General features: G+C 45.1%; 3 protein-coding genes across 3 annotated transcripts; 1 reads left to right on the plus strand and 2 right to left on the minus strand.

Annotated features, from left to right (window-relative positions):
- Positions 1 to 5505: 5505 nt before the first annotated feature.
- Positions 5506 to 6318, minus strand: LOC123430993 (protein SRC2 homolog). Its single transcript, XM_045114817.1, has one exon. The coding sequence runs from the start codon at positions 6223 to 6225 to the stop codon at positions 5785 to 5787; it is 441 nt and encodes a 146-aa protein (XP_044970752.1). The 5' UTR covers positions 6226 to 6318; the 3' UTR covers positions 5506 to 5784.
- A 1420-nt stretch (positions 6319 to 7738) lies between these two features.
- On the plus strand, positions 7739 to 9547 carry LOC123428846 (serine/arginine repetitive matrix protein 1-like). Its single transcript, XM_045112967.1, has 2 exons — positions 7739 to 7797; positions 8666 to 9547. The coding sequence occupies exons 1-2, from the start codon at positions 7739 to 7741 to the stop codon at positions 9252 to 9254; spliced, it is 648 nt and encodes a 215-aa protein (XP_044968902.1). The 3' UTR covers positions 9255 to 9547.
- A 9012-nt stretch (positions 9548 to 18559) lies between these two features.
- On the minus strand, positions 18560 to 24557 carry LOC123428084 (probable glutathione S-transferase GSTU6). The gene is made up of 5 exons (XM_045112248.1): positions 24092 to 24557; positions 22794 to 23989; positions 22161 to 22282; positions 21136 to 21193; positions 18560 to 18911 (listed from the first exon to the last, which is right to left on the minus strand). The coding sequence occupies exons 1-2, from the start codon at positions 24434 to 24436 to the stop codon at positions 23603 to 23605; spliced, it is 732 nt and encodes a 243-aa protein (XP_044968183.1). The 5' UTR covers positions 24437 to 24557; the 3' UTR covers positions 18560 to 18911; positions 21136 to 21193; positions 22161 to 22282; positions 22794 to 23602.

Below are 24557 nucleotides of genomic sequence, written 5' to 3' on the forward strand. Positions count from 1 at the left end.
TCACATACCTTATCACAAAACGGAAAACATTGTAAGGTGTATATTATCTCTCACAGAGATAATAGGAAATTCCCTTGAAGACTTGTATGACTAAGATGTTCGTGGTTGTCTCTATCCTTCGATATTGTAATAGCATGTTCGATAAAGATGTATATGCAAAAATAACTAATTTTGCAGCTATGAAGGTCGAAAACACCTCTTCAACAGATGATGTCGATGCAAAAAAATTACACCTCCACCTTTCATAGATGTAAACTATAACACCTCGCGGTATAAATTTGAATCTCCATATATAGGAGATGTAAAACCGTAACTGACCACCAGCTGCCCAACTTTCATTCAATTATCTCCCGCGCGACCAGCCGCCACCCGCCCAACTTCGCTGCCGGCTGAATCGCCCCAAATAGCCGGCGCCGCTGCCCGCCCGACTGTCGTCGGGCCCATCATGACTTCGACCCCTAGTTCCCCGCCGCCTGCCTCGTCGACTCCGAAGTTCCTATGCTGTCGGCCTCCATTGATTTCCGCCACCCGTCGTCGCCCGATTCGGCCCCGCCGCCGCTCCTCCGCTAGCCCCAACCGTCGCTCGAGTTACCCTTCCCCCACCCCACCGCTCAATATCACCGCTCCGACTTCGCCCAACAACCTTGCCGCCGTCGTGCCATCCATCCCGTTGCCGCTGCCCGACCTTGTTGTCCCCGCATCATCTGCCCCGTCACCCCTGCCCGACCTTGCTACTCCTGTGCCATGCGGCCCGTCACAGTCGCCTGACCTCGCCTCCCCCGCACCGTTCGCCCCGTCGTTGTCGTCCGACCTCGTTTCCCCCACATCGCCCGCCCTGTCGTCGTCCAACTCCGCACGCCGCCGCTCCGACCTCAACCAACCCTGCCCCCGCCCGACCTCGCCGAGCCTGCGAGGCCGCCCTGTCGCCGCCACCCAACCTCAGCACCCCCTCAAATGAAGTAGTAGTTGAAATATAGTTTTTTACGTCTTCTTTTACATTTTCTATTGGAGTAGTTGTTTTACATCTTCGTTTTGCATCGTGTGTTGGAATTGATTTTTTTTAAAGATGCAAAAGGTATTTTTTTTGAAAATTTATATTTTTACATCTTTAAATTTACATGTTCTATTAAAGATGCTCTAAAATAACAAACCAATTAAAATCATGGGACTTCCCTTCCATCCGAAGCAAGCAACGTAGGTGTACAAATATACACACACAAATTCAGGGAGCCCTTGACCGTTCGAGTGGACTTGCCTATACATTTTCCTTGTCGTGAATGGCGTGAAAAGAAAAAAGGTCTAGAAGAAAGAAACAATAATTTACATAGCTGGTGTAAGGTCGTCTTCAACGATGACCCCAAATTCTCCCCCGCATCAACTGGTCATCCAACGCTATTTATATATATTTGACATGCTTTTTTTACGAAAATAATACTTGTATTACTCAACTTGCAGGTCCTTACAATCATCTAGGACCAACTCCAAAACATTCTTCGGAGCAGAACTAACCCAAGTTATAGTATGACCTTCTAGCCTATGAAAACTAGCTAGCCGACCAGAAGCTTTATTCTGAGATCTAGGTATAAGAGTAATACAAGTTTGTCTAAGACTCATAAGATGCTTGATTTCACCAATCAGCGATGCATACACCGATCGACCCGGTTCAACGTTTGAGATCATCGCCACCGCCGTGCTCGAGTCTAGCTCATTCAGAATTGGAAGGTTGGATCGTTGAATAGCAAAAGAAATCCCTTTCATCGAAGCACATAATTCATAATTCAGCCTCGTGTGCATCTCTACAAGAGTAAAGGGATCTGCAAGCGGAAAACACAATGGCCTCCAAATGGTCCCTTAGGATCATGCCTACACCTGCACCACCATCTGCCGAGTAAGAGCCATCGGTGTTCAATTTTATCCATCCTATCTAGGGTGGTGTCCATGGGACTGCAGGAGCATTCTCGCCATCTTGTTTAGTTGGAACTTTGTTGAAACATAATCTTTGTTTCCCTTTGAGCTGATCTTGAGATGTGCCATCACCGATGCTTGATAATGACGCAACATAATCCTGAAAGAACCTCATCGAGACCATCAACGGTGGAGCGGGTTTAGAGTGCACCAGCTGATTGCGTACATACCAGCTTCTCCAAAAGATTAGCAATACCAAGCCTCTCTGAATTCCGGAAAGTGAGGCAAGGACATGAAGCAACCACTCCTTCCCATTTCCTTCCATCATTTCTAGCGCTGGTAGTTCCCAAACTTCAGACATTGCAAGGTAGATGTCTCTTCCAAACTGGCATTTAACGAAAGGATGGAAGTTATCCTCCTCCTCCATACCACAAACTCGACAACGATTTGTCACTTCTAACCGAATCTTGTGTTTGTTTCTCCAGGTTGGTAGTGAATCAATCGATAATCTCCAAGCGAAGTTTTTCACTATTGGTGGCACATTGCAGCTCCAAATATATTTCCAAGAGCTTCTGCTCCCATCAGGCGTCGAGCTCGATGAAACCGCAGTTTCTCTATTCGACTCCTCAAAAGCAAACATATAAGCAGATTTCACTGTGAAAACCCCTAGCTTTGCAGGCGCCCAAACAACAACATCCTTCTCAAGCCCTGGCGATGCTCTAATCTTCAAGATTTCAGTCACATCCGTCGGCAGGAAATAGCTCTTTAGTAGCTGTAGATTCCAAGAACCATTGTTGTTAAGTAAATCCGATACAAAACGTATGCGACATCGGCCTTATGCAGATATGGGCTTAAACGAATGAGGTCGTGGGATCCAGTTATCTCGCCATACTCGAATACTTTGACCATTCCCAACTCGCCAGATGATTCCTTTCTTCAGAAGATCAAGGTTGTGGCTAATAGCCTCGCAAGACGAAGACGCATTACCTGAGAAAAGTGTGTCCACTAGATTGCCATGAGGATAATATCTAGCTTTGAGGATCTGTGCACAGAGACTTTCAGGTTTAGTGATCAACCGCCAAGCTTGATGAGCTAACAACGCCTCATTGAATAACCGAAAATCTCTAAGCCATGCACCTCCTTTATCTTTAGGTTGTAACACGTGGTGCCATCCTCTCCAGTGGACCTTCCTCTTCCCTTTCTTTGATCCCCAATAGAAATTCCTCACCATTTGAGTAAGATCGTCACACACTGAGAATGGAAGTTTGAAGACCCCCATGATGTAGGTTGGCAAAGCTTGAGCTACAGCCTTGATAAAAACCTCCCGACCAAGTTGGGCAAGAAAACCATCGCCCCATTTGCATCAATCTTTTGGTGAGCCTTGTGTGGAGATTTTGGAAGCGTCCTTTTGACATCAGGCCTTCGGGAGTAGGCAGGACTAAATACTTTTCTTCAAACACCAAATGAGCCTTGTGTGGAGATTTTGGAAGCATCCTTTTGACATCCGGCCTTCTTGAGTAGGCAGGACTAAATATTTTTCTTCAAACACCAAACTAGAAACTCCCAACACAGCTCTCACCTGTCCGTGTTGTACCAATGGGCATTCAGTTTCGAACAGAAGAGAGCATTTATATGGTTGAGACATTGCCAGTGCTGAAAAATTTCTTGACCGCTGTTGTTACATACAATTAGCCGCATTTCTAGTCTAAAATAGTTCAAATATTAAAATGCAGTCGTAATTTTTTATATCAAAAATTATATTCCAAATTGTTGTTCGCTTTAACCGCTCATAGAAGCTCAATCAGGTATTTTTATAGTTACTTGTGAGTTGCTCCATGCCAAATGTGTTGAAGCAGTTGAACATGCTCTTCATGTGTGGTTGTATTCTATTTTGAAAGTTTCATAGGATCAGCCATGTTCTCAAATTAAAAAGTAGCGCCAGCATCCTCATCCTCATTGTTTAGGATCATGTTGTGCATTATTACAGCACATGTCATCACCTCCTACAAAATCTTCAGATCCATTGTTTAGCAGGTCCACGAACAACTGAAAAATATGCCCCCAAAACTCCAAGTGTCATCTGGACATTCTTCCTAGCTGCCTTGTGTTTGGGAAAAGTGAGACTTTGTCTGGCCAACTGGGTTAGAGATGGCGTTGACAAATGTATCCCACGAAGGATAGATACCGTCAACCAGAGAGTAACCCATGATGTACTCATGCCCATTGATAGAATGATGGAAAGGAGAAGCTTTTCCTTCAGTCAGTTTAGCAAATAATGATGATCGATGTAGCACATTGATGTCTTTGTAAGATCCGGGCATGCAAAAAAAAAAACCGTTTCAAATCCATAGATCATGTGATGCAACTGCTTCAAAAATGATGGTGGACTTCTTAACATGACAATGGAATTGCTCTTCTAAAGTTTCGATGTTCTTTCATTTTCAATGCATGCAGTTAAGAGATCCGAGCAAACCTGGCCACCCTCTTGCTTCCAAGATTGTTGAGATCCTCTTAGTGTGTGTCACAGTTGGTTCACTCAGGTACTGAGGTCCAAACACCTCGACCGCAGCTGTTGTAAACCTAACCAAGGCATCTCTGTATGTTCTCTCAAACATCCATAGGTATTCGTCCCATGAACCCGCGACCGTGCCATATGCATGCATTTGCATTGCGGCTGTGCACTTTTGGTAACCAGAGAACCCAATCCTTCTCATGACGTCTTTCTTCAAGACGAAGTAGTCATGAAAATACCGGACGTCTTGGTAGAGAAAATAAAAGACATTGTCAATGAAGAGAGCATAGGGGGCAAAGTAGTCGTCCATCAACCTCAAATGGCCGCCCGCGCTATTGCGGCTGAGAACTTGATGGCCCTTGATCGATCCCTTAAAATTGAGAACAGTCTCCTCCGCATGCTCCGCATCTACAAACATCATTTGCATCATCAATATCTCATTCGTGTAATCCTCGTCGGACGACTTAATATAGTGTTCGTATATGTATTCTATATCCAAATCCGTTGCTTCAAAAAAGAAGGAACAAAAGAAATTAGCTCGAGCAATTCACCGAACAGTTACTCGGCATGGAGAGTATTGTATGATCGGATAGTACATGCGCGATGGTCGGAGGATAGGTATGAAACAACGACGAAGGAGAAGCGACGTCGATCCCAGTTGTACCGTTGGAGCTGACAGATTCGTCGAGTTCTGAGAGGGGTTTGACATGATGGCCAGGGAGGTGGAGCAGCGGGAAGGCAAAAGAAAAAAAAACTGAAAGCAATGAAAGAATGGAGGAGCAGAGTCCGGTAGGTAACTAAAACATGTCCGGACGTGTCCGCACGGTTGTAGAGGGTTTGAAGTTTGATGCCCCGACCTTCATTCTGCAGGAGTTAGTTTTCTTCCCACATGCTTGATGAAATTGCGACAGCAGGTTTGACAATTAACGTTAGGCTATTGCCTCCTACCCTTGCCTGCCACTAACTAGGCTTTTTATTGCAAATCAGAGACCGACGAATAGTCCTAGCTACTTTTCCTGTGTACGAGTAGGGAGGCAGATTTAAGAAGAATGCAGCACCAGTAGGTGAAGTTTTTCAACTGAAAGATATCTTGTCCTGCAACCAAACCATCATTCTCATTTCCATGCATGTCTTGATCATCACTATACATATCGTTTGTTACATGAAAACGAACGGCATGCACGCCCCAAATCACGCTGTTTAACAATATGTACTCATCACGTATAATAGTAATAATTAAACAAGTGGACGTAGAGGCAGTACGTATAATAGTATACCAGTATCTACAATTATCAAAGCCCAACTGTCTAACCACTACGTACGCACGCCAACGCAAGGCGATAAACACGGAGCACGATACGATCGAGTCAACCGCCGCACCCGCCACCGCACCCGCCGCCGCAGCCACCGCCTCCTCCGCAGCCGGAGCTGAGCGCCGAGCCGACGATGACGCCGGTGGCCAGGCCGGCGCCGGCGCCGAGGGCAAGCCCCGCGCCGGCTCCCATGCGGCCTCCCTGCTTCCTCCCGGCGTCCACGGGCGGCGGAGGGTACGCGTAGCCCGGGGGCGGCGGGTACCCGTACGCCCCGGCGGGGGGCGGCGGCGGGTACCCCTGGCCGTAGTAGTAGACGTTGTTGTTGTCCTGCCGGCGCGGCTTCTTGGCCCCCTTGGCGCAGCCGAAGGCCGCCACGGCCGCCACGGCCACCGCCGCGACGACGGCGAAGGCCAGGAGCGCCGCGGGGCTTCCCAGCCCCAGGTCGCGGGCGAACGGTCCGGCGTGCTGCGCGGCCAGAGGCCCCAGCCTCACCATTGCTTTGGGGTACGGTGGAGGAAGGAGAGGGCCGAGGGCGGAGGAAAACTGTGGGAAGAGGGTAGCGAGGCGGGGAGATAATAAACCTGGCGCGGCCCGATCGCCGAGTCAAAGTCTTCGGCGTTGGTTTCGACTAAACTAACAAACAATTGGTGTGAGAGCGATGGATTAGAGCATTGGTCCCAAAAACTACTTCACGCGTTTCGAACGTCGAACAGCTTCAACAAACGCTGTAAAACAGCGCGCGTGCTAAAAAAATTTGGACACGCGCTTAAAAACACTAACACCATATTTAATGCGTCGGCTTGCGCGCGCAGCAAACTCTGAGTTGCTACGCCGCACTAGCACGTGTGTGTTGAAGATGTTCCGGTTCCCGTGCTTTAAAATACTACAGTGACGCGTTAATTTTTTTGTTGTATGTGAATTTTTTGCGCTGTTGTAGAGGATGCTCTTAGTCGGATGGTATATGCAAAACTACGCGTGCAACCTCCCAAGACCGAAGACTTTGGGGCACCAGGGAATTTTCCTCCCGGATCGATCTCTCGCTTTCGCAGGCAAGCACGAAAATTCAGAGCGGAACTCGCACGAACCCTCCCCTGCATTTGCGCGCCGTTTATAACCGTCCAGTTGCTTCGGACGCAAGGGAAACGCCATGGGTTCTTTTGTTTTTTGCCATGGAAGAAATCCCATGATTTTGATCGATTTGTAATCTAGTAGCGGGGTATTATATACTATTATCTTGAGACAACTTCGGCTCAGCCGTACGTTGCTTACAAGAAAAGGCATATCCAATTATCCGTGCGGGAGACGATAGGTAATTTGGATTAATTTACATTGCACTCGCACACGACGGCATACATACTCTTCCGAGCCACGTACGTCCACCTTTTTTTCGTTCTTTGCCAACCTCAAAAGCGCGGTATGTAGGATATGCATGCATGCATGCTGGGATGAGAACCCGTGGGTTTCTTCATTTCCACAATCACTGCTGGTATTTTTGACATGCGAAATCAATATGTGGTTGCTGATTAAGCTCATCAAAGGTCATATTAAAGGCCAGAATTACGTACGGCCTCCATGATGTCTTGCCATGCGAAATCAAGCTGCTTATATTCGGCGTTTGGCACGTGACTAGATTCGTGTATCATGGAACCAGAACACCTACTTGCTGCCAACAACTTTGCCAAAAAAAAAAAATTGTTTATCGCTACCTGATCGAGGCGGGCAAGGAGAGAGAGAAGCCACAGATTCTCACGGGCAATTGCAGTTAGGTTTTAGATTTATTTTAAAAAAAAGATTGAAAAGGCTAAATATCCGACGTTAGGTTTTCTGGACTTGGTGGGCGAACATCTCCTTTACCGTTGGATTTGAGGCATGAATCTTAGAGCAGGGCACATCAGCTACGTCAACGAATGAATTCGTTCTGTAAAAAAGGTAGGCATGGCCAACGTTTTCTATTTTTCTGTCTTCTTAGGTTGCTTTCCTCTTCCCTCCCATCCTCCCCCCAACCCCGATGTGGGAGTCCAGGGAGAGGTTGAGCTCGGTGACACGGCGAGATCCCGTGGACAGCAGGTCCTCATTCGTTGTTCAGTTAGATGATGTAAGAGGAAGGCGTCGGGGAGGCCGATGACGGAAAGAGATGTGGTGGAGAAGGATAGCATCTTTGGGGCGGAACACAGGAGGCGGTGTCGGGCTGGCCACACACGTGTCGGGAGGGGGGGTGAAACAATCGACATCAGGTGGGCCACATGACGAGCTTGTTGTACCTGCGTGCGCAGTCAGGGGGGAGGACCCGAAGCACCTGGATCCATGGGCATCCAAGTCATAGTGCGGGCACGGCGAGATCAGGGGTGGGGAGTCCTTGTGACAGCCCGAGACCGACGCTCCAAAAGATTCCCCTTTTATTTCGTTCTCGTCGTGTGGTTCGTTTGTCTGTCGCATTCATCATCACATCATTCACATCATCTGCATTGCATCGGCATCCCGTTGCCGCCAGTTTTCTAAACCTGCATCCGTTAGTAGTTGCCGGTTCTCTCCATTTTCGACGATGACCGTTTTGAGACCAACCACACACGCACGCGCCCGCGGCATCGATTAAACCTTGTTTTTAAAAGTGTGTATAAAATATTCTCGGATTGAGTCGAAACTTGACGTGCGGCCTTATTTTAATATAGGTAGGCCGCTTGCCAATTTTCGTCGCAATCGGAGTTCGTCTGGTACCCGAACGGTCGACCATAGCGGCACCGTCTTCGGTTATTCGTCGGGCGTTTTTCTGTATTTTAAATCGCGTTGCCGTGCCATACCATGTCCCTCTCATCTCCGCCTAAGCCACTCTACACGATCTAACCTAACCATAGGACATTTCCGGAGTATCCGATCAAGATCGGAGGGTCCGAAAACGTCCGAGATAGCAAACCCGAGCCCCTCTGTCTATAAATAGGCAGCCATCCTCTCTCTCCCTCGTTTCCCGTGCCTCCCCAAACCCTAGCCGTGAACCAACCTCCTCCCACCTCCTGCTAGCCGCCAGGCCTGCCAAAGCCCATCCGGGGCCCGCCCGAGCCGGGATCCCCTCCGTGAGGTGCACCTCGTGTGCACAGCAACCGCTCCCGATCTGGTTTGGGGAGAGCGAGCTCCCTGCCAGCGCCTCGCCGACCGGCCGTCGGAGGCCAACCCCAGCGACGACGACCACCAGAGAAGGTGAACCCCGCTGCCCCGCGCCGTCCACAGCCGCCGCCGCCCGCAATTGCTGCTTCCATGGCGCCTCCTCGCGCCTGAAATGTCGCGCCGCCGCCTCAAGGCCGCCACCGACCGGATCCAGCCAGATCCGGTCCGGGAGACCCCGTCCCCACCGCCTTAGCCGGTACTGTCCCGCCTCGTTGCCTGCTCGCCGGAAGTCGTCGCCGTCGCCGCATCTGGTTCCCACTCGGGAGCAAACACGAGGGATACGAGGGACGAGCCCCCGTTGGCCGCGCCATCCTGGGCCGCCTCCACTGTGCCTCGCGTGGGCCTTGGCCCAGCCGCTCGCCTGAGCCGTGGCTCAACTCGCCTCTCCCACCCAGCGCCTCCGCCCCTCCGGCCTTGCCTCTCCAGCCGGCCCGAAGGCCCGAAGGTGACCCCCCGTTGAGCCCCTCTATTTCTCGCCTGCGCGTAGTATTGCTATATTGCGCCACTGGTTTCGGCCCGTTTAGATTTTTTATTAGATTTCTGCGGTTTAGTATTTTCAGGAAATAGAGTAATTTCAAACGCCCGTAGATAATTAACCGTGCGTCGGATCGCGACGTGTTCTGTATGTAACTTGTGTAATTTTTCGCGTAGATTCTTATTTTGCAACTTGCATGCGTGTTGGGAGTGGTTTGACTCGCCGTTTGCCTAGAATGGTGTGCTGTCCTAATAGGTTATTTGTTGCATAGACCCTTTGCCTAGTTGTTTGCATTTTTGCATGTAGGTTCCGTCGCTTGCTTTCTATATCGTGTTTAGGACATATTCTCGCATATATGTGTGGCGCTAATTTATTTTTCGAATCCAACATATATTATATGTTTTTGGGGTAGAAAAATCCATATAATTTAATTGTGCATTTATTTTTGTATTTTGAGTAAGTTAGTATGCGTGATATTTTGCCATGTTGTCTTTTTGTTTATTTTGTGTGATTTATTCCGTGCGTGATATGAATCAGTTGTGAACTAGAGATATGCTCTCGATGTGTAGGCTAGCCCTCATAATTTTAGTTGCAATATAAATACATGTTTAGGTGTTTTTTGCTTGTTGTCAACATGCTAGAAAATAGTGCTGATTTGGAGATGCTGAAATATTTCAAAGTCTGAAATCTATTACATTTTGATGTTGTCTTTCCATGAGTTTTTCTAGTGATCTACAACTCCTTTGGGGTTGGTTCAATGAAGTTATTTGTAGTCCTTCAGATTCTCTAGCATGCTGTAAATTTTCATGTCATTCGATGCCCTGTAGCATTTTGCTGCTGTCAAAATGCCTTCAGATCGAAAACTGCACTGTCAAAACTGTTATTTTCTCTAAGTTTGAAACTGTGTGTGAGATGTCATTTTGTGAATCTCATGTAGTTTCATATTATCTTGATGGTTGTATGTTTTAGGATGCTTGTGAACGTCGTTGCACACATATTGCATTCATGCCATTATACTTTGCGGTGATCGTATCTTTTGAACCGTAGCTCCGTTCGAGATGTTTCATGTATGTAAAGGGACTAGGACGACATGTAGTTTCACGTGAATCACCTTATTTTAATGTTTAACAAATATTAAAACGTGTAAGTTCAGATCTGAACAGAATTATAAATTAACATATGGGGTCATTTCGGAGATGCTATAAGTCATTTTTTGAATTGTAAAGGAAATAGTTTTAAAAAATCTTGAACAAATTTGGGATCAGGAACAAATTTTAAATCATGATTTTTTTTTTGAATCTTAAGAACAAAATTCTGAAATGGAGAACAATTTTGAAAGCCCCAAACAAAATTGGAAGTGTGAAAAAAAATTGAAGCACAAACATTAGTTGAATCTTGAGAACAAATTTCAAAATGAGAACGAATTTGAAATATCCCAAACAAATTTATAAACAGGAACATTGTTTTAAAATTCGAACATTTTTTGAAAATCCAGAACATTTTTTTACAATCCAAAACATTTTTATGAAAAGCAAAAAACATTTTTCGATTTTGAAGAACAATTTCTGGCAATCCTGAACATTTTTTTAAAATCCGGAATACTTTTTTGAAAAAATCAGAAACACTTTCCGAATTTGAAGAACATTTTTTGAAAATCCTGAACATTTTTCTTAAAAGCGAAAACATTTTTCTAATTTTAAGAACAGTTTGTAAAAATCATGTACATCTTTCGAATATATAGAACATTTTGTAACATAAATAAAAAAGAATAAAAAAAGAAAACAAAAAAAAAACGGTTCAGCCAAAACCGAAAATAACCGGCTGAGAATGTCTAGAAGGTTCCCAAAAGCGGGATCTATGAAACGCGCTAAACAAGCCGGCCCACTGCATCCATCGCTCATGTCACCCTGTGCGAAGCATCGATTGTTGGACGCAATGAACGGCATATATAGGATTTTCCGTATTCCTGTGCATACAGGTCAATTTCATGAGCTCGGCGCCTGCATACATTGGAAAAACAAAAGGTGTCATTTTTTTTGTGGGTAACAAAAGGTGTCGTTCTGGGATAGGCAATGGACCAAGAGGGAGATTCAAGATGAGGGCAATGAGACCTTGGGCAGTGAAAAAACCAAAGAGCGATAGCGAGGACATGACCATACACAGTTCTGAACTTCAGGAACCTGACGATGCAACAAGAAACATTATGATATGACTATCTGAACCCGATGTGGACAAATTGTGCAAGTCTGCCTTGTTTAAGATTTTCAAAAGTTTTACCAACATAACCAGATAGATATTTCAATAGAACCTATCTTAGTGTATGAGAAACAAAAACCACACGCATGGTAGAATTGCCATGGTATTTGTACGAGAAACAAGCCCAATTAAAACAAAAATCATGGTCCATGCCCTTTGCTAGAAATTATAAAAAGAATAAGGTGTTTCACAAAAAGGCTGTCTAGCTAAAACAATTGGTTTCTCTTAAATTCGTGGAAAATTCATAAAACATCTTTGTGCTCATGTGGCGAATTTTGCGTCGCAGAAAAATTATCACCAAGAGAAGTTGAAAAAAATCCATGGTGTGTACAATAAATTTGCCATGATTTTATCTCTAAAAATAGCGTCAAGAATGGGGGAGCAACCATGTTTTAGTAAGCCAAAAATTCTAAAAAGTTGACAGGTGAGCATTACAAAAATGTGTAAATTTACTGTCTGACAGCTTGAAATGTTCATAAATATGTCATCTTGACATTATATGCAAATTATATACAGTTTCCATGTTTTAAAAAACGAAGATGTTATCAACTTTTCATGTCACCAGTAGGAATATTTTACAAAAATGGCAATGTGTAAAAAATGAGAAAATACAAAAACATCTAAAATTACCATGTGACAAATAAGTAAACATTCCCAAAATCGTGGTGAATAAAGGATAACAATCCATAAAGCTTGCCATGGGAGCATGACAAAAAGGACATAAATTTGCCATATTTGGAAGAAAAATGTTAGTATTTTGTCATGTGACTAGTAGAAATAATAAAAACAATGTGGAGAACAAATTTGACATTTGAGAATTAAAAAAAGGTTTAAATTTGCCATCTGACAAATTTCAAAATTCATAGATCCTTGTGGGAATTTAGAAAAAAAAAAGAATACCATGTTTAGGAAACAAAAAAATTATTTGAATTCTCCTAATTTGTCGTATATGTAAACTTAAATTTAACATTCAAACACGAGATTTTTTTTTGTCCTCCATGTAATCCTAAAGTTGTCAATCGGTATGACCAGAAAATTGCCATCCAATGTAAACCTTATAATGCCAGACTACTTATCACATGGCAAAAGGTATAAATTTCAAAAATGGAAAAACAGTCACACAAGTAGTGGGTCATTTTAGAGGCCGGGCTACTTGGAGGCCGCTATGTGGTGCGAACACTGTTGCATTGGAATCCATGCCTTCTACTCCCTCCGTTCCTAAATATAAGTCTTTGTAGAGATTTCACTAAGGGACTACATACGGATGAATATAGACATACTTTAAAGTATAGATTCAATCATTTTGTTCCGTATGTAGACCCTTAGTGAAATCGCTTAAAAGACTTATATTTAGGAACGGAGGGAGTAGGTTTTTAAATATATACATATGCTATTTAGGAGAAATTAATTGGTGTCATTCTCTCGTGTTCAATAGTTGTATACCCAAACAGGTAAATCTTATTTGACGCTGCAGGCGTCGGTTAAAATGCATTTTTCTTAACCGGCGCCTGCAACGTTCGGTCATGGGCCGGCCGATATAAGTTCCTGACGGAGGGAGGTTTTTCGGTTTTGTGAAGCTTGTGGAAGCTTCCTAGATGGTTTTTTATCATTCAGGTTTTTGAACTGGTTTTTCCTCGGTTTTTCTTTTTTCTTTATTTTTTCTTTTCTTTGATTTTTTACTATTTTTTATTTCCACTTTATTTTTATATAACTTCTATTTTTCTAAATGAACAAAACTTTTTCCCAACCAACGAACCTTTTTCTAAATTTTATGATTTTTTTATTATAATTGTATGAATTTTTAGAATTCCAATGAACTTTTTTCAATTTTTAATGAATTTTTTTTTGAAATGGATGATTTTTTTTGAAAATTGATGAACTTTTTTCAGTTCAACTAACTTTTTTAAAACATAAATGATTTTTTTTTGCTTTTTATGAAGATTTTTTAAATTTAGTGAAATTTTGAAAAAATTGACATTTCTTTTCAAATTCGGTGAACATTTGTTTCAAACTGTATGAGCATTTTTCAACCTTTATGACCTTTTGCCAAATCTGATGAACTTTTTTTAAAATTCATTGATGACCGTTTTTCAAATTCAATAAACATGTTTTTTTTTATTCTTTTCCAAAATTATTGAACATTGTTTCGAATTGGTAAAAAAACTTCGAAAGATTTGATGAACTTTTCATATTTTATGAACTAATTTTCAAATTTGAGATATTGTTTTTAGATGCATGAACATTTTCTATTTTCATAATTTTTAAATAATAATTCAAAAGGCAACGGTTGGTCAATTGTTCAACCGATCAACCGCGAAATTTTTATCTTTTTAAAGTTCAGCAACCTTTTTTTTTGAGAGGCAGAAATTCAGCAACTGATGTATGGAATCGAGCGATCACCTTCCTATTGGGCCGGCCCAGCATGGAGCGGCGCAGGGGCGCAAGGAGCGGAAATGGGCGCCTGCAGCGCCTTATGCGAGCACCCACCCCAACAACCTTTCTGGGCGATGACTGTAAAACATAATGGGCATGGTTCGCGCGTTCAAATGTGTTACAATACCTCACCTGTCGCTGACAGGGAGTCGCTCGGACGCACAGGACGGTCGGCTGCCTGGGCCGGCCGAGTTCATTTTTCCTTTTGTTTTTTACTTTTCCGCTTGTTTGCTTTTTTCTTTTCTGTTTATTTCCTTTCTTTTTTTTCCTTTTTAGATCGTTCTTCCTTTTTTTGATTTCCTTTTTTTATGAAAACGAACAAATATTGAATTTCCCAATTACTTTTTAAAAACATGATCTTTTTAAAAAGGAGAATAAATATTAAAAATCATGACTAAATTTGGAAACGTGTACAACTTTTTAAAACACGAAAATTTTCTGAATCTTGAGAACAAAATTTCGAAACAGAGTAAAATTCTGAAAAAACCCGAAAAAATTTAGAAGCACGAACAATTTTTTAAAGCACGCACATGTTTTGAATCTTGCGATTTTTTTGAAAAATCCTGAACAAATTTGGGAGCGCGAACACTTTTCTATAGCATGAGTATTTTTTTGAATCTTGAGAATAAAATTTTGAAATGGAGAACAATTTTCAAAAACCCCAATAAAATTCGGAAGCGCGAAATTTTTTGAACATTTTTTAACACGGAGAACAAATTTGAAAGTGCGAAGAGTTTTTTGAATCTCGAGAATTTTTTTTGAAACCAAGAACAATTTTGAAAAATCCTGAACAAATTTGGAAGCGCAAAGAATTTTTAAAAGCACAATCATTTTTTGAACCTTGAGAACAAAATTTTAAAATGGAGAATAATTTTGCAAAACCACAAACAAATTTGGAAGTGTGTACAGTTTTTTAAAGAACGAACATTTTTGAATCTTGAGAAAGTTTTTTGAAACCAAGAACAATTTGAAAAATCCCAAACAAATTTGGAAGCGCGAACAATTTTTAAAACGTGAACATTTTCTGAATCTTGAGAACAACATTTTTAAACGGAGAACAATTTGAAAAATACCGAACAATTTTGGAAGTATGAACAAATTTTGAACCTTGAGAACTAATTTTGGAATCGTGAATAATTTCGTAAAATCCTGAAAATTTTGGAAGCGCGAATAGTTTTTTGAAAATCCCGATTTTTTTTTGAAGTTATTAGTGTTTTTGAAAAAGGGAAATATTTAAAATTTAAAACATCCATTAAGAAACAAAAAACATTTTTCATACATGAAGAAAAAAATAAAATCGAGCACATTTTTTGAAACAGAGACAAAAAAGAAAAGTAAAGAATAAAGAAAAAGAAAACAAAAAACCAGTCCAATGAACCTTTCAGAAGTTTCCAGAACCGAAAAAACACGACCGAAACCTCTAGAAGGTTTTAACCGGGATCGGTAAAAGGCACTAATGGGTCAGCTTATTAAAATCCCTCGCCTCACCTGTGCGTTTGCCCGACCTTTCGGCATAGCGAGTAGCGAATACGAGGTTCCCCGCAGGTCAGCAAAAGCATGAAGGTGCTGCACACTCGCCTGGTTGTTTTTCCTTCCTTTGTTTTGTCCTCTACTGGTACATATTCCCTGAAAAGTATGTTTGATTTTCATATTTCATTCGTTTTCAAAAGATAAAATTAAAGAACGAAACATCAAGGGTATTGTTAAATTGGGCATCACATATTAGAAATAATATTGATTGTGTACTTGAAAACAATGTTCGTAGTGGACTTAAAATAATCGCCACATATCATATATGGAAATTGTGCATCGCATATTTACAAAATGTTTGTCACTTATTTGAAAAATATTCACCAATTTCAGAAATAGCCGCATGTATTGAAAATATGGTTACCACATATTCAAAAAATATTCATCGTATATGTGAAAAAGTTTATTGTATACTGAAAAAATGTTTGCCGGTATTTAAAATATGTCCATAACATATTTTAGAAAATTCACCACATATACGAAAAATATTTGGGATAAAAAATATTATCGTCTTGTTAGTAACCTTGGCCATATATCTAATTCCCGGGGGGGGGGGGGGGGGGGGGGGGGGGGAGTATGCAGTGCACCTATTCTCAACAATTCTCATTTCCGAGGTTGAATATTCTTATAATTTTATGGAGATGGAAGGTTAAATTTGCATCCTAAAATAATTACAGACTGGTTGTGGATTCGGAACATTTTGTTCGCCATGCAAAAAATTTCCCGTTATTGTTTCAGGAACTATGTTTCAAATTTGGATATGAGAATTAGAAGTGTTATTGTTAGTACCACAACATAATTATCAGCGGAACTTATTTTTAGTTATAAAATTACTATTTTCAATTTTGCTGATCATGTGGTAGAAAATAACAAGGTGCAACATATATTTGTTCCATCTAGGTAATTAGAACTTGTCTAATATACTAACCCCTCCAAAAAAGGATTTAATCAACTTTTTTATTTCATGGTACATAAATTTTTTGGTTAATTTTGTTTATAGAAAAATAATTACTACTTCATCGGTTTGCCCGGATGAAACTACTACTTCAAAGTTGAGCACACAACTACGAAAACAAATGGTGGCCACCGGTATGTGGTCGTAGCAACTTCAGAATTGAAATTATGGTGAGTTGTATTCAAGTATTTTTCTTTAGTGTTGATTGTGTAGAAAATGTATGCGTAACACACCTCAAATGTATTGACATACTTTCATAGTTTGTAGCAATTTAAAATAGAAAGCATGTGTTAGATGTATCAACAAGATCGTGTGTGTTTGTCTTTGTTGCAGGATGTCATGACCAACGACACGTCCGACAACGGATTCCTCACCCACGGGTCCTCATTCACCTCGAGGTGCGCTTACTCGCTGCTCTTCTCCGACCACAAGGTTGATTTCAACGCTGGGCACATCTGGAGCTCTAACACACCTATCAAGATCTAGATCTTCGGTTGGTTTCTGTGTCGTGTCAAGCTGAGCACGATGGCTAACTTGCATCTCAAGACCATTACCTCGGAGTCGGCATGCTCTCGGTGCGCCCTCACGCTCAAGGACGCCACACACATAAGCGTCCTCTACCCACACGCGACACAGGTTTGGTCCCTTTTGGGGCTGGACCCCACACCATCGACCTTGTTTGGGCTACTCCTACGTCGGTGGGCCTCGACATCAATATTTGGCCCACTGTCACCCTTGCCATCATATGGAAGTTGTGGGACTCCGGGAATATACCTAGGCATTACTCGGGCCGGGTCGGGCTTAGGGCTGGGCCCAAAAAAAACATGATGCTAAAATCCCAGGCCCAAGCCTGGCCCGACACGACCATCGGGTCTAATATTGGGCCCAAGCTCGGTCCGAGTCCAAAAAGGCACAACAAGGCCCGACCGGCCCGGTCCGACCATCGGGCCTAAATATTGGGCCCGAGCCCGGCCACACCAGTCCGGCTCAACTTTCCGGCCCGATGGCACAAATAGGCCCGCCCTGACCCGAGATTTTTGGCCCGGGTCGGGTCGGGCCGACCGGTCGGGTTGCGCATGGCCATGTATATCCAGGAACGCTCATATCTTTTGCAAGGAGCTACACTCACCCACCGATACTTCCTGTAACATCATCTCGGACTTTACCCTTTGGGCCTTCAGATTTAAAGACCCGGTAGCAAGGAGATGGCCATGTCTTGGCGCCTATACCCCTCATCTCGCTGTTATCGTTGATGTAACTTGCCCTCTGGACGTGTGAGTATTATATTCAGGTAGGGACTCTCTCCCCGGTGATTGTTCAAAAAAAATGGTGTGTTTGAGAATTAGAGAATCGTGACCAGAATGAAGATGAACCCAAGTAGTAATAGTTAAGGAAAGTAGGATGGCATTAAGTGTTAAATTGAGGGAGAAAAATTAAGAGTAAATGTGCGTATAAGGATTTGCCAAAAGAATGCACTATGTCAAATCTATAGGTAACGATTAATAAATGCGTGGGTCACTCGCTCCGCTGGTTCTGTTTATCATTGATGCCCCGAATTTTTCTCAAAACCAAAAAAAAAAGCCCCCGAATAAGTATTTAAAAAGGCATTTTTTTTTATTGAACGGCACTACGCAGCGCCCGCGCGCTATGCGGGCGTCCGACACGGCCTGTAGATTAGGAAAGTCCTAATCGACCGGTCCCCACCCATGTGCAAAAAAGGCAGTCCCGCCTTCCCTTCGTCCGTTCCCACGTCAAAACAGGGAGCTAGCGTCCTCCTCTCCTCACGTGATCTAGCCCCTCCCCCACTCACCCATCGCCAGAAAACCTATCTTCTCTCCCCACTTCTCCCATCGCCAGAAAACCTAGCGTCCCCCACTTCTAGGAGCTCCCCTGCCGCAGCGAAATCAGATTGAAAAGAGATCAAAAAATAAGGCAAAAAATCATAGTGATAAATCTTGAATGCAGTTGTGCCTGCAACTTCTTCCTCCTGATCAGACACAATTTCCAGAGATTGATAGCAATTCAACTCCCACAACTGGGTAAAACTCTTCAAAGTGAAACAGCAAAAGGTAAACATGTCTATCAAGAGCAATTCAGTTTGTCTAGGTACTGTCTTAAGAAATAGTAGATTTCCCTGTCTATTGCTGAATGGAACTAGTAGATTTCCCTGTCTATTTCAGAGCAAAAACTGCAAAATCTAGCCTCTGTACTGAGTTGTTGTTGAACCTGGTGTTGCTGAATGTTGCCTACAAACTACAAAAACTGCAAAAACTAGCCTTTGTACTGAATGTTGCTGAACTTGGTGCTATGAACATAAGAAGCTGCTGACTCCTGGCCCTTGAATTTTGCTTGACTATTGTTTTGTACCTTGTTCTGCAAAAAAGAAAAATGAAATGAAAAAAGAAGCAATTGTGTATATGCTGGGAAATTTTTTAATTGCTTACGGCAAGAAACTAGTAGTAAACTCTAGTTTCTTACAAAAACACAGACTTATCCATCGAAAAAATAGCCTGGAGAAAAGCTGGTACTATACACATTTTTGCTTGCATGATGCGACAAAAAATCTGAATGCTAACAATTTTTTCATTCCTGACTTCTAAAGAAATGCAGATGCGTGGCATTTATCTCAATGAGCTCCCTGACGAGTTTACTGATTATGATGGTGGCCCTGCATCCTGCACACAAGCCCAACCAAAGAAAGTGCCAATTTCTATTGAAGGTGTGGGCGAGTCAGAGGAATTGTTGCTAAAGCTTGTTGTTGCCAATAGACGATCGGTTATTGTTGTTTTTTACGTATGCGGGCGAGTTAGTCTGCCGGGGTTAGGCAACTTCTACCAATAGAAACCGTGTGTTTGGGTGCGTGGGGGTCGCGTGTAGGCGACAAACGGTCGGTGCTAGGCGACCTAGGTCACCGGGGTGGACGAGAAGTGCCGCACCCCCCATTTGTGTTGAGGCGACTTGGTATGACGGTTGTCAACACGGCTTTGGGCGACTTGGTCGTCCGTGTTAGGCGACCTAGGTCACCGGGGTGGACGAGAAGTGCCGCACCCCCCATTTGTGTTGAGGCGACTTGGTATGACGGTTGTCGACACGGCTTTGGGCGACTTGGTCGTCCGTGTTAGGCGACCTAGGTCACCGGGGTGGGCGAGAAGTGTCGCACCCCCATTCGTGTTGAGATGACTTGGTATGACGGTTGTCGGCGGGGCTTTGGGCGACTTGGTCGTCCGTGCTAGGCGACCTAGGTCACCGGGGTGGGCGAGAAGTGCCGCACCCCCCATTCGTGTTGAGGCGACTTGGTATGACGGTTGTCGACGGAGTTTTGGGCGACTTGGTCGTCCATGTTAGGCGACCTAGGTCACCGGGGTGGGTGAGAAGTGTCGCACCCCCCATTCGTGTTGAGGCGACTTTGTATGATGGTTGTCAGCGGGGCTTTGGGCGACTTGGTCGTCCGTGCTAGGCGACCTAGGTCATCGGGGTGGGCGAGAAGTGTCGCACCCCCCATTCGTGTTGAGGCGACTTGGTATGACAGTTGTCGACGGGGCTTTGGGCAACTTGGTCGTCCGTGCTAGGCAACCTAGGTCACCGGAGTGGGCGAGAAGTGTCGCAGCCCCCATTCGTATTGAGGCGACTTTGTGTGATGTTGGTCAACAGGGCTTTCGACATCTTGGTCGTCCGTGTTAGGCGACCTAGGTCACTGGGTGGGCGAGAAGTGCCGCAACCCCCATTCGTGTTGAGACAACTTGGTAAGACGGTGGTCGACGGGGCTTTGGGTGACTTGGTCATCCGTGTTAGGAGACCTAGGTCGTTGGGGTGGGCAAGAAGTGTCGCACCCCCCATTCATGTTGACGCGACTTGGTACGACGGTGGTCGGCGGGGCTTTGGGCGGCTTTGTCGTCCGTGTTAGGCGACCTAGGTCGTTGGGGTGGGCGAAAAGTGTCGCAGCCCCCATTCGTGTTGAGGCCACTTGGTGTGATGGTGGTTGACAGGCTTTGGGCGACTTGGTCGTCGGTGTTAGGCGACCTAGGTCGTCGGGGTGGGCGAGAAGTGTCACAGCCCCCATTTGTGTTGAGGCGACTTGGTATGACGGTGGTCGACAGGGCTTTGGGTAACTTGGTCGTCCGTGTTAGGTGATCTAGGTCGTCGCGGTGGGCGAGAAGTGCCGTAGCCCCCATTCGTGTTGAGACGACTTGGTATGACGGTTGTTGACATGACTTTGGGCGACTTGGTCATCGGTGTTAGGCGGCCTAGGTCGTCGGGGTGGGCGAGAAGTGCCGCAGCCCCTATTCGTGTTGAGGCGACTTGGTATGACGGTTGTCGGCGGGGCTTTGGGCGACTTGGTCGTCCGTGTTAGGCGACCTAGGTCACCTGGGTGGGCGAGAAGTGTCGCAGCTCCCATTTGTGTTGAGGCGACTTGGTATGACGGTGTTCGACGGGGCTTTGGGCAACTTGGTCGTCCGTGTTAGGTGACCTAGGTCGTCCGGGTGGGCGAGAACTGAATAACTTAACTACATGTTGGTGCTGCTGACTGATTCTCTACCTAATACATGTAAAAATGTAAAAATGCCGCAAGTAAAGGATATGATAATGTGGTCTGTACCTCGCTATCATTTTGATCTGCGAAGTCCTCCATCTTAAAACCAGTATAAAAGTCTTGCCTGGTAAAAAGGAAAAAAAAAAAGAATGGTCACTGATAAGGCTTGCTCCTCAAAACAGCTTGCCACAAAAAAAGGGTATGAAAAAAGAGGTTGCCCTCAAATTGCCTACAGGGACTGCAGCTAAATCATGCCACAGCTGCTGCAGCTACTAAAAAGGACATGCTTGGCTTCGTGCCGCAGCTACTGCAGCTGCTAAACCATCAGGGAAATGAATCTATAATGGCCCCCAACTGGCAGAAATAAGCATCATGGGTCGGATTCCGATGCACATTTCTGAAGATCCCGGTCCTTACTATTTCCCGCACCAAAATCTCCGCATCTACTTCAGATTAGTAGCACTTTACTCTTTACTCTTATCTGATTTGCCATGTCATGTCATATCAAAAGCTATCTACATTTCTCACATATCTTATAGTAGGTCTTGTGGTAGGGACTTATAGTATTGCCCTGAAAAAAAATTGTTCTTGTGTTTTAATAAATTGTTGCCTGTTGATGGAACACACAAACAAGTGATTTTCCTACAAAATATCTATGGGTGTATCTTGCCTACAAAAAAAAATCCATGGAATACATTTTGCCTACTAATGATGCCTAAAAAATCCATGGAATACGTTTTGCCTACTAATATCTCCGTGGGATGCCTACAAAAAACACATGGAATGCATTTTGCCTACTAATCTCTCTCGAGGCACATGATTCCTCTTGCTTGTGAAACCTAGAGCTTTCCAGCCATAGCAAGCAAGCAAGATCCCCTTTACACGCAAGATTTCAAACAGACAGGACAAGCGCGCACATACAAAATGCAGGACAGGATCCATATTTGACACATGCTCTAGAGCTAATTAAGACTGTTTTGGAGCAGAGCTTTTCTTGGCCCATTGCAGCCTCCCGAGAATAAGGTGCGTAAACATAACATAATATAGCAGCAGAAGTGTCAAGAGGTGGGTCGGATCTGAATGAAAGGTACCTTTCAACTGGCTTTCGTGTTTCTCTAGATGCTTGGAGTCGAGATGGATGTGGATGGACCCTGAGTTCTCTCCAGGCGGGTCTACAGCTGGCCCTTCTACCTTTTGGTGATAGCAGCGAATGCTGTATACATTTCAAGTTCATGGTGAAGGAAAACGACATTGAACTTCTGTGGCACATATCTGCAGGCAAAATTTGGAACACAAGTACAAAGCCTACAATCTCTGTGTGTGGGATGCCTACAAGGGAAATGCCTACTTATCTCTCTGTAGGATGCCTACGAAATCCATGGGGGACATTTTTGCCTACAGAATCCATGGGGACAATTAAATTGCCTGCGTTTATATTTCGGTTACCTAACTGATTTGCCTACAAAACATACAAAGACGAAAATTCAGTTGCCTACAGAAAACTCGAATCGAACCATAGGTCCTGCTCCCCCCTCCCACTCCCCTCCATGAACCCGTTGGTACCAACTATGACTATGATTTCGCCTCCCCCCTCTCGATTTTCCCTCGACTTTGTTCCAATTTGCTCCCAAACGGAATCAACCTCCCCGTCGTGCTCGTATGCCAGAGAAACATGTAGGAGGGAGGGGGAATGGCTAGCATCAGGTCGCCGGAGAAAAGCTAACCTGTGGTTTCCGTGGATGCGGCAGAGACGACTTGGATCTTCGTCGGCCCACAGCCTCCGTGTGTAGAGCACCCTTCCTCCGGTCGAGTGCGCGGCGCGGGGTCTCCCCCGCCGATCCACTTGTTGCCCGCCCCCCAATCCCGCTTCCTCCCGCACCACCCCCGTACTAGCTCTCCCGTCAATGGTGGACTCCGATGCTAGGGATTTGGCGGAGAGAGTGAGGGAGGGGAATGGGTAATGAGAAGTGGAGTGTGGACGGCTCGTCTCCCTAAAAATTCGAAGATAAAGCCCCCACCGCCCCGCGTTGTCGGACCCACGTGTCTACCGCTTCGTTTAGATGGACGGTTGTGACGCGGCCGCTGCATCGCGCCTACTCGCTGGACATCGATTAGGTTTTTTTATTTCATCTTTGCAAAAAGAAAAAGGGCATTTTTATTAACTTGTAATGTCACACATGAAGAAGATACATGTGGAAGAATTAGTACCAAGTGCATGTGTATAACAACCCACGATCAGCAGATGAAGAAGATACATGCCGAAGAATGATACCCCATATTAACTTGTACTCCCTCCGTTTCAAAATATAAGACATTTTAGAGATTTCACTAGGCGACTACATACGGAACAAAATGAGTGAATGTACACTCTAAAATATGTCTATATATATCCGTATGTAGTTTATAGTGCAATCTCTAAAAAGTCTTATTATATTTAGGAACGGAGGGAGTACTGTGCATCCTTATTTCAAGCAGCAGCACCGCCACCAATTCGAGGCCTACTGCTAGCGCTAGCAGTAAATGGTTGGCTCGATCACTGCTCTGTTTTTGTATGCAGTTTCTGGAGCAGCGGCAGCAAATCGCGCTTGGCGAACTCGGCGATGCGGTCGACGTCCGGGATGACCTCCTTGGCGGCGTCGAGCGCGGCAAAGCGCTCAGCCCAGGCCGCCAGCAACGGGGTCCGGGCGGCGTCCAGGAGGTCCACGCCGGCCACCGCGTGGAACGCGCGCATCCACGCGACGTACCCACCCAGCGCGATGTCCACGTACCCCGGGGCGTCGCCGCCGAAGAAGGCCTTGCCCTTGGAGCACTCGCCGAACGCGCCCTCCATCTTCTGCAGCGCCGCCGCCGCGGCTTCCGTCGCCGCCGCCCTCTCCTCGTCCGTCGTCCCCGCGAACGCCTTGATCCACGAGGCAAAGAACTGCACGGTCGGACGCAAAGGATCTATGATTGATTAAGGAGCTGAGAGAGACTAGCCTGCAATTGGATCTGATGCACCTAGCTAGTAATTCGTAGTACGTACGTGGTCGTCGGCGTAGGCGGCCCAGAAGCGGGCGACGGCGCGGTCGTGGGGGTCGGCGGGGAGGAGGGCGGGGCCGGAGCCGGAGCCGGGGAAGGCCTCGTCGAGGTACTGCACGATGAGCATGGACTCGCAGACGGGCTTGCCGCCGTGGAGGAGCACGGGGACCTTGGCGTGCACGGGGTTGGAGGCGAGGAGGAGGTCGCTCTTGCTGGTGAGGTCCTCCTCGGCGTACTCGTAGCCGGTGATCCCCTTGAGGTGCAGCGCGACCCGCGCCCGGTGCACGAACGGGCTCGCCCAGAACCCCAGCAGCTTGAGCTCGTCGTCACTCCCTCCTCCGGCCGCCATGTCGGACGGACTGATTTCTCGCGTGATCTCCGGCCGATGGCTGAGGTTTTTCTTCTGCGCGCGCTCTGAGGGAGGGACGGCGCGGCACACGATCTATATAGATAAGGTGATAAGCTAAGGT

Source organism: Hordeum vulgare, chromosome 2H (genome assembly GCF_904849725.1).
Source record: "Hordeum vulgare subsp. vulgare chromosome 2H, MorexV3_pseudomolecules_assembly, whole genome shotgun sequence".
NCBI classification, from domain to species: Eukaryota; Viridiplantae; Streptophyta; class Magnoliopsida; order Poales; family Poaceae; genus Hordeum; species Hordeum vulgare.